The sequence below is a fragment of the Brienomyrus brachyistius genome, unplaced genomic scaffold (assembly GCF_023856365.1).
Source record: "Brienomyrus brachyistius isolate T26 unplaced genomic scaffold, BBRACH_0.4 scaffold60, whole genome shotgun sequence".
Lineage (NCBI taxonomy): Eukaryota > Metazoa > Chordata > Actinopteri > Osteoglossiformes > Mormyridae > Brienomyrus > Brienomyrus brachyistius.
The window spans coordinates 482,176-492,075 of NW_026042335.1; the positions used below are offsets into that span (position 1 = coordinate 482,176).

General features: G+C 41.7%; 2 protein-coding genes across 5 annotated transcripts; one reads left to right on the top strand and one right to left on the bottom strand.

Moving 5' to 3' along the window:
• Window positions 1–250: 250 nt before the first annotated feature.
• Window positions 251–4,408, bottom strand: LOC125725065 (serine/threonine-protein kinase PLK3-like). Of its 2 annotated transcripts, none has more exons than XM_049001673.1 (10): window positions 3,688–4,408; window positions 3,470–3,565; window positions 3,256–3,372; window positions 3,044–3,173; window positions 2,784–2,862; window positions 2,586–2,681; window positions 2,148–2,346; window positions 1,859–1,967; window positions 1,634–1,766; window positions 251–1,451 (listed from the first exon to the last, which is right to left on the bottom strand). In XM_049001673.1, exons 1-10 carry the CDS (start codon window positions 3,793–3,795, stop codon window positions 1,442–1,444), a joined length of 1,077 nt encoding a protein of 358 aa, XP_048857630.1. In that variant the 5' UTR covers window positions 3,796–4,408; the 3' UTR covers window positions 251–1,441. The 2 variants fall into 2 exon arrangements, with proteins under 2 accessions (XP_048857630.1, XP_048857629.1); XM_049001672.1 differs by having other exon boundaries at window positions 1,859–1,982.
• A 682-nt stretch (window positions 4,409–5,090) lies between these two features.
• On the top strand, window positions 5,091–9,344 carry LOC125725066 (serine/threonine-protein kinase PLK3-like). 3 transcript variants are annotated; one of them, XM_049001676.1, is made up of 10 exons: window positions 5,091–6,555; window positions 7,150–7,245; window positions 7,343–7,459; window positions 7,542–7,671; window positions 7,853–7,931; window positions 8,034–8,129; window positions 8,369–8,567; window positions 8,733–8,856; window positions 8,949–9,081; window positions 9,264–9,344. In XM_049001676.1, exons 2-10 carry the CDS (start codon window positions 7,174–7,176, stop codon window positions 9,271–9,273), a joined length of 960 nt encoding a protein of 319 aa, XP_048857633.1. In that variant the 5' UTR covers window positions 5,091–6,555; window positions 7,150–7,173; the 3' UTR covers window positions 9,274–9,344. The 3 variants fall into 3 exon arrangements, with proteins under 3 accessions (XP_048857633.1, XP_048857632.1, XP_048857631.1); XM_049001675.1 differs by having other exon boundaries at window positions 5,091–5,614; XM_049001674.1 differs by lacking the exon at window positions 5,091–6,555 and adding an exon at window positions 6,622–7,027.
• The last annotated feature ends 556 nt before the right edge of the window (window positions 9,345–9,900 follow it).

The window sequence follows — 9,900 nt, forward strand, 5'->3', positions numbered from 1 at the left end:
CTTACTTATTGTTATTGAATGTCATATTTATTTATTTATTTATATGTTATTCTTGTTATTTTATTTCTTATTGATTAAAAACAAAGTCATTGAGAAAGTTTATGAAATTCTGTATTTTTTCTATTTTTAGATATTCATTATCTTACAGTCGCATGAATGAATGAATATTCATTCATTACTTTACATCTTACAGTCCCAATAAGAGTTAAAACTGCAACCCCCCACCCACCCATCATTCTTTCTTTACTTTCCAGCCCAAAATAATTTATACAACATAAATAAGGCACAGGTTTGGTGCATGTAGGATTTTCACAGCCAGAGTTAGACAGGGGCCTGGTGTAAAAGCCCCACCCCACCCAGAAACTTTTCCATTTGGCCCAGCCCAAAATCATTTCTTCAGCACAAATAAATCTCAGTAACTGGCGCAAGTTTGGTGCATGTACTGTAGTATTCTCCGAGCCAGAGATAGACAGGGGGTGCATTCTGTGGCAAGGTGGTCTGCTATAAAATGCCCCTCTTCAACCTCGAATCTTTTCCTCATGACCCAGCCCAAAATAATTTCTACAACATAAGTAAAGGACAACTATCAGTAACACGTAGGTACATGTAGGATTTTCTGTTGTTAGTTGTCCTGTACATACGAAAGTAGTCTTCCAGCTCCTGTCAAGCGCTCATTTTCGGACACAAAATACATACTGTGTGACAAAATGCATTATTCAATGACAAAATCAAGTAATGCCTTGAATTTTGTCCAGAGAAAGACATACTAGAGTTACATTTTGTCCACAGAAGCATAAATACGTTACTGTCTTTGGTGCCCCGAAATCAACAGGAATGTTTCATTTTGTACACAGAACTGATATTAGCACCTAGCATATCATGTTCAGAAGGTTGAATGTATCTGCTTTCGTGAATGAAAAAGGGCATTTCATCCACAAAATGCATTTTGTCAAAGAAACAAGTTCATTGCGTGCAGGAAATGCACTTTGTGAGTGAAAGAAATGCATTTAGTAGAGGGGCGTAGTACCTTCCAATAACCAGGAGGTGGAGAGCCAACTTTGATTTTGGTAATCCCAATTGACTTTGGCACATATAGGAAAATATAATTTTCAAAATAACATGAGTCTTATGCAATTTACCCAAGTAATACAAGCTCTTTAGGTGACACACAAAGAATCAATTCCCATCAACATAGTGTCAGAACACATATACTCAGTAACCAAACAATTAAGCAGAACAGACTGAGTGGTGAAAATGAAATCTGCATGAGATTGTCTAGTGTGTTCTTGGTATGAATGTGGCCATAATCATACAAGAAAAAAACTGAATCCATGCCTGAATGCTTGAAACACAAAAGAACTTTTTTGAAACAGGAGTGGACAGGGAGCTGGGGGAGGCACTCAGGTGTGGGGCGTCACTGCACTTGCTGAGTACAGCCTGCCTACAGGTCCCTGTGTAGAAAAATAGAGGTTTTCAGTTAACATGGCATTCACTAGAGTTCAAGGATGACTACACTAATATTCAATATACCCCAGCTTTATCCATGCAAATCACCAAGACAAGCTTAAGCTACAGAATGGTAACAGAGATGGAACAGGACAAGGATTCACTATTGTGAACAGCATATCTTTACCTCAACCACTTTGACCAACTGGACCAGGTCAATTTGTTCATTGGTCTGTTGACATCCTCTAGAACACGGAGTGACTCCACAGGCTGGGGGATCTCAAGTCCACTCTGCTCGGCATCCTCCCGTAAAGGCTCAACTGCGAGAAAGCATGGATTTGCCAAGTCATGCATCTGAGCCTGAGGAACTGAGAGATGATCTACTAGTAGGATTTATGTCGATGGAATTTACCTCTGGATCGCTTTTTTCGTATCAGGCGCATGAAACGGTTGAAAATCTTTTTGAATGGGTTGACTGCTTTATGCTGTGGTGGTGTATTGCAGCTACTAGCTGGCAGTGTCTTTGGAGTGAAGCCCTAGGGTATTAGTTTAATATGCATCAGTTAAGCAAACCAATTCCATACATCCATCCATGCATCCATCCATCTTTTGTTACTGTAATTTTAAAGGAAGGGTAAGTACCAGTGACCTCAGCAGACCAGCTAATCATCCACATCCCACCAGTTTGCAAGTGGACCAACCTTTGTGAAGAACTTGTGGCGACGGACATTCGATAGTGACGGGCGATCCCGTGGGTCGATTCTAAATATCTTGCCCATCAGTTTCCCAGCTTCAATAGAGAGATTCTGCGGTAGAATAAATTTGGCTTCCTTTATATTCTTGAGCATCTCCCAGTAATCGTCAGCGTAGAATGCGATTTCCCCAACCAGAAGCTGGTACCTGTAGTAAGAAAGGCAGCAAAGGTGTTTGAGGTCTTTCACATTTGACATAAAAATGCTGTGCTTCCAAAAGAGCAATTCCTTTCAGCTGTGTGCCAGTATTCATTTTTCTTTTCTCTTTCAAGAAGAAAAAAAAAACATATTTATGTATGTTAGACACGTGTCTTCTTAAAATGTTAGACAGATTTTATTAGCCATGCCGATCTTTGGCCGGGAGGAGGGTTGATAGGGTATACGTACATGACACAGCCCAGTGCCCAGACGTCTGCTTCCCTTCCATGGCCCTCTCGTTTCCACACTTCTGGAGCCATGTAGACGGGAGTACCACACACTTCTCTACAACACACACAAATGGAAAACGTTAAGCGCACATGTGCTTTAGCTTGCTGTATAAACAAATTTGAAAGCTTAGCCAGGAATTCTGCAAAAAACACCTACTTCTCCCTCGGCTTCAGCTTGACCGCCAGTCCGAAATCCCCAATTTTCAGTTCCATTTGGTCATTGATAAATAAATTTTCTGAAAGACAAACAAATTTGCATTAAGGATAGACTCAAATACTTTGCCAAACTGCAGACTTTACCAAATTGATAAATTAACACTACACAGAAATCCAGACGACCTACACTCGCAATGCCATGTGAAATGCCAGCATTATTATACAGAAAATTGAGTAAAGCGTGAGTGCATGTACACATACCCAACTTGATGTCCCTGTGGACGTAACCTTGCCGGTGGATGTATGTTAACCCTGAAATCAGCTGGTTAATGTAGTATCGCACTTCGGGCTCAGTCAGAGTCCCCCGAGCTTTTAAAATGTCACCGAGTGTCTGGGCAGGGAGAAACAGGGGCAGCCTGATCTATCACAAAGTCTTTGCCTTAGTAAGACGTCTACAAAAGTCAGGGACTCACCTGCCCACTGCACAACTCCATGAAAATATACATGAATTTGTCATCTTCGAAAGAGTGGGAGAACCCCACCACATTCTTGTGCCGCAGTGTTTTTAAAATCTGTACTTCTTCACAGACCTGAGTGAAATGTCAAACACACCATCTCATAAAGTAAAAGGGAAATGCAGATAAACTGAAAAGAGGGATGACATCAAGCACAATCCATACCACATACCTCCTCCACTCCCCAGGAATATAGCCGGATGACCTTAACAGCATAGGTGTCGCCAGTTTCAAGATCGGTCATCTTATAGCATTTGCCACAAGCGCCCTAAAAAACATGTCCTCAATATGTTAACAATAAAGAACATTTCTGACTGACCCTGTTCAAGCATCTCCTCTCTGCAGAAAAATATCAACTGCGATCACTTTCTACAACATTGTGGTGCACACCTGTCCCAAAAGCTCATCCCTGCCGTAGGACCTTAATGTCTTGGGATCTACCAGAATCTCAGGCACTTCCGATGCCATCTGAGCGCGGGAAGGTTCACTGACAGACATGATTTCACCAGAAGAGAAGCGCGATCCGTAACTAACCCGTGGAATACTCGAAATGGGTAGTGAGCGCTCGCGTTCTAAATTACGTGTACACTGGCGTCATCAGTCTTAGAACGCGGCCAAGGCAGCCACGCGATTCGAACTTGTTAGATGGATTACGTCACCACATTGAAAATTACATGGACGGAAAAAGAAGTGAACTTGCTAAGACAATGCAACTAAACACGGATAAAAACTTTTATTACAATCAACTTTATTGAAGAAAAAAAATGTGTACACCAAACATTCAGTTTCGGTAATGCAGTAACACATGCTCGGGAGTAAAGCCTTAGAGCAGAGGCCAGGCGGACCGCGGTCCGGGTCCGTACCCAGAAGCTGTCCCATACGGAGCTGGACTGATATTCAAAACAAAAGGTTATGATTTAGAACCTGACTGGGCGCTTTTATTTTGTCGGCGCAGCTTTTATAGTCTTTTCGGTAGCGGTTTAGCACTAGAACCGCCGTTTCCCACGCCAACGAACGTTAACCGCCAAGCAAGACGCAACTCGCTGTATGCAGCCCTGTCTTTGCGCTAATGTGCCATTAGTGTTAATAGCACCAGCGAAGCTACTGATGTTCCTTGTTCCTAACAGAGTGGCTTTTCTGTCCTGAAATCGTAAAGCTTTCAAACACAGCATGTATTATATAACATGTTGTTTATTTGTGATTTCATGCTCGTCGAAGTTTCCGCTTTTTAACAACTGTATAAAGTAATGTTATTTATTATATAAATCAACTCAGGTGAAACAAATGTACGTTTCCAGGGTCGCCGAACCTCGTGTATCTGGCGTGAGACTCACGCTTTCAGACTCACGCAGGAAATCTTACCGCAAATCTATATTATTTCATTATAAACCAAAAATGTTATACGTCAAAAATGTAATTACACGATTAGATACCTGAAAAAGTCAGATATCGGTTACATGCAATGTTTATACAACTAATAGGCTACTAAAATATACCACATTAAATAGTTAGACATTTTGATCTTCTGAACCTTTGCTTCAAGAATTTTAAGTAAACGGCCAACAACCGCTTTATTTACTTCCGCCCTTCTTCCTTCTCTTTATTCCCTTTTCGTTTTTGAAATCCCGAATTGGGGCGGACATTGTTCACGTGTGGCAAATATCTAGCCCGCTAGCTAACAAGCATATCGTACTGTATAAGTAAGTAATGTCTAAGCCGTTAAGTTTGCTGCTGCAACATTCGGGCTTAATGAACTAGGTTCATATCTTGTCTTCCTGAAGAAAGGCCCCGAATCTGGACTAAACCGATTTTCACCACGTAAGAGGGTCTCCTACACTGAGATCATTCCCATATATGTACCATAGAGATAATTTATATATGGTTTCCAAAGGAGCGTAGTTTAGGTAACCTTGTCCTATCCACGTGTATAAAATGAGTTTTTACCTATCGTTTCTGGTGCGCATTTCACCTGTCTGTCAGGTGCCGCACTTTACATTCCGTTACAACAATGTGCATGGATGTAAATAAATGTAAACAGCTGAAAGTGGGACTGATCTCAATGTAGCCCTCCTGCGTGGTGAAAATCGGCGTCTTTCTTCAGGAAGACAAGATATCAACCTACTTCACCAAGCCCGAATGTTGGAGCAGCTTAGACTTTACCTACTTACAAAGTACGTTAGCTATCTGGCTAGATATATGCTACACGTGAACAGTGTGCGACACAAGTCGGGATTTCAAAAACGAAAAGGGAATAAAGAGAGGGAAGAGGGACGGAAGTAAAGAAAGCGGTTGTTGGACGTTTGCTTTCATACAAAAGGTCAGTTTTTTTTTGTTTCCTGGGCAATTGCTTAGAATGTACAATAGCCTATATTAACAGCACGACCGCGCAGAATAGTGCGATCTTTAGTGTAATATAGTTTGTTTCGATGCGTTAGGCTGCAGCACCTTGCAGCAAGAGCGTGTACGATCTTCCGTTTACTATTCTAAGAAAAAAAAGAAAAACTAAAATTGTATTAAGCCAACTGCCTTTGGCAGGGGTATTCAACTAAAATGTAAAGACATCCAGTTAGAGAAAATTCTTGAAGCAAAGGTTCAGAAGATCAAAATGTCTAACTATTTAATGTGGTATATTTTAGTAGCCTATTAGTTGTATAAACATTGCATGTAACCGATATCTGACTTTTTCAGGTATCTAATCGTGTAATTACATTTTTGACGTATAACATTTTTGGTTTATAATGAAATAATATAGATTTGCGGTAAGATTTCCTGCGTGAGTCTGAAAGCGTGAGTCTCACGCAAGATACACGAGGTTCGGCGACCCTGGAAACGTACATTTGTTTCACCTGAGTTGATTTATATAATAAATAACATTACTTTATACAGTTGTTAAAAAGCGGAAACTTCGACGAGCATGAAATCACCAATAAACAACATGTTATATAATACATGCTGTGTTTGAAAGCTTTACGATTTCAGGACAGAAAAGCCACTCTGTTAGGAACAAGGAACATCAGTAGCTTCGCTGGTGCTATTAACACTAATGGCACATTAGCGCAAAGACAGGGCTGCATACGGCGAGTTGCGTCTTGCTTGGCAGTTAACGTTCGTTGGCGTGGGAAACGGCGGTTCTAGTGCTAAACCGCTACCGAAAAGACTATAAAAGCTGCGCCGACAAAATAAAAGCGCCCAGTCAGGTTCTAAATCATAACCTTTTGTTTTGACTATCGGTCCAGCTCCGTATGGGACAGCTTCTGGGTACGGACCCGGACCGCGGTCCGCCTGGCCTCTGCTCTAAGGCTTTACTCCCGAGCATGTGTTACTGCATTACCGAAACTGAATGTTTGGTGTACACATTTTTTTTCTTCAATAAAGTTGATTGTAATAAAAGTTTTTATCCGTGTTTAGTTGCATTGTCTTAGCAAGTTCACTTCTTTTTCCATCCATGTAATTTTCAATGTGGTGACGTAATCCATCTAACAAGTTCGAATCGCGTGGCTGCCTTGGCGCGTTCTAAGACTGATGACGCCAGTGTACACGTAATTTAGAACGCGAGCGCTCACTACCCATTTCGAGTATTCCACGGGTTAGTTACGGATCGCGCTTCTCTTCTGGTGAAATCATGTCTGTCAGTGAACCTTCCCGCGCTCAGATGGCATCGGAAGTGCCTGAGATTCTGGTAGATCCCAAGACATTAAGGTCCTACAGCAGGGATGAGCTTTTGGGACAGGTGTGCACCACAATGTTGTAGAAAGTGATCGCAGTTGATATTTTTCTGCAGAGAGGAGATGCTTGAACAGGGTCAGTCAGAAATGTTCTTTATTGTTAACATATTGAGGACATGTTTTTTAGGGCGCTTGTGGCAAATGCTATAAGATGACCGATCTTGAAACTGGCGACACCTATGCTGTTAAGGTCATACGGCTATATTCCTGGGGAGTGGAGGAGGTATGTGGTATGGATTGTGCTTGATGTCATCCCTCTTTTCAGTTTATCTGCATTTCCCTTTTACTTTATGAGATGGTGTGTTTGACATTTCACTCAGGTCTGTGAAGAAGTACAGATTTTAAAAACACTGCGGCACAAGAATGTGGTCGGCTTCTCCCACTCTTTCGAAGATGACAAATTCATGTATATTTTCATGGAGTTGTGCAGTGGGCAGGTGAGTCCCTGACTTTTGTAGACATCTTACTAAGGCAAAGACTTTGTGATAGATCAGGCTGCCCCTGTTTCTCCCTGCCCAGACACTCGGTGACATTTTAAAAGCTCGGGGGACTCTGACTGAGCCCGAAGTGCGATACTACATTAACCAGCTGATTTCAGGGTTAACATACATCCACCGGCAAGGTTACGTCCACAGGGACATCAAGTTGGGTATGTGTACATGCACTCACGCTTTACTCAATTTTCTGTATAATAATGCTGGCATTTCACATGGCATTGCGAGTGTAGGTCGTCTGGATTTCTGTGTAGTGTTAATTTATCAATTTGGTAAAGTCTGCAGTTTGGCAAAGTATTTGAGTCTATCCTTTATGCAAATTTGTTTGTCTTTCAGAAAATTTATTTATCAATGACCAAATGGAACTGAAAATTGGGGATTTCGGACTGGCGGTCAAGCTGAAGCCGAGGGAGAAGTAGGTGTTTTTTGCAGAATTCCTGGCTAAGCTTTCAAATTTGTTTATACAGCAAGCTAAAGCACATGTGCGCTTAACGTTTTCCATTTGTGTGTGTTGTAGAGAAGTGTGTGGTACTCCCGTCTACATGGCTCCAGAAGTGTGGAAACGAGAGGGCCATGGAACGGAAGCGGACGTCTGGGCACTGGGCTGTGTCATGTACGTATACCCTGTCAACCCCCCTCCCGGCCAAAGATCAGCATGGCTAATAAAATCTGTCTAACATTTTAAGAAGACACGTGTCTAACATACATAAATATGTTTTTTTTTTCTTCTTGAAAGAGAAAAGAAAAATGAATACTGGCACACAGCTGAAAGGAATTGCTCTTTTGGAAGCACAGCATTTTTATGTCAAATGTGAAAGACCTCAAACACCTTTGCTGCCTTTCTTACTACAGGTACCAGCTTCTGGTTGGGGAAATCGCATTCTACGATGACGATTACTGGGAGATGCTCAAGAATATAAAGGAAGCCAAATTTATTCTACCGCAGAATCTCTCTATTGAAGCTGGGAAACTGATGGGCAAGATATTTAGAATCGACCCACGGGATCGCCCGTCACTATCGAATGTCCGTCGCCACAAGTTCTTCACAAAGGTTGGTCCACTTGCAAACTGGTGGGATGTGGATGATTAGCTGGTCTGCTGAGGTCACTGGTACTTACCCTTCCTTTAAAATTACAGTAACAAAAGATGGATGGATGCATGGATGGATGTATGGAATTGGTTTGCTTAACTGATGCATATTAAACTAATACCCTAGGGCTTCACTCCAAAGACACTGCCAGCTAGTAGCTGCAATACACCACCAAAGCATAAAGCAGTCAACCCATTCAAAAAGATTTTCAACCGTTTCATGCGCCTGATACGAAAAAAGCGATCCAGAGGTAAATTCCATCGACATAAATCCTACTAGTAGATCATCTCTCAGTTCCTCAGGCTCAGATGCATGACTTGGCAAATCCATGCTTTCTCGCAGTTGAGCCTTTACGGGAGGATGCCGAGCAGAGTGGACTTGAGATCCCCCAGCCTGTGGAGTCACTCCGTGTTCTAGAGGATGTCAACAGACCAATGAACAAATTGACCTGGTCCAGTTGGTCAAAGTGGTTGAGGTAAAGATATGCTGTTCACAATAGTGAATCCTTGTCCTGTTCCATCTCTGTTACCATTCTGTAGCTTAAGCTTGTCTTGGTGATTTGCATGGATAAAGCTGGGGTATATTGAATATTAGTGTAGTCGTCCTTGAACTCTAGTGAATGCCATGTTAACTGAAAACCTCTATTTTTCTACACAGGGACCTGTAGGCAGGCTGTACTCAGCAAGTGCAGTGACGCCCCACACCTGAGTGCCTCCCCCAGCTCCCTGTCCACTCCTGTTTCAATAAAGTTCTTTTGTGTTTCAAGCATTCAGGCATGGATTCAGTTTTTTTCTTGTATGATTATGGCCACATTCATACGAAGAACACACTAGACAATCTCATGCAGATTTCATTTTCACCACTCAGTCTGTTCTGCTTAATTGTTTGGTCACTGAGTATATGTGTTCTGACACTATGTTGATGGGAATTGATTCTTTGTGTGTCACCTAAAGAGCTTGTATTACTTGGGTAAATTGCATAAGACTCATGTTATTTTGAAAATTATATTTTCCTATATGTGCCAAAGTCAATTGGGATTACCAAAATCAAAGTTGGCTCTCCACCTCCTGGTTATTGGAAGGTACTACGCCCCTCTACTAAATGCATTTCTTTCACTCACAAAGTGCATTTCCTGCACGCAATGAACTTGTTTCTTTGACAAAATGCATTTTGTGGATGAAATGCCCTTTTTCATTCACGAAAGCAGATACATTCAACCTTCTGAACATGATATGCTAGGTGCTAATATCAGTTCTGTGTACAAAATGAAACATTCCTGTTGATTTCGGGGCAC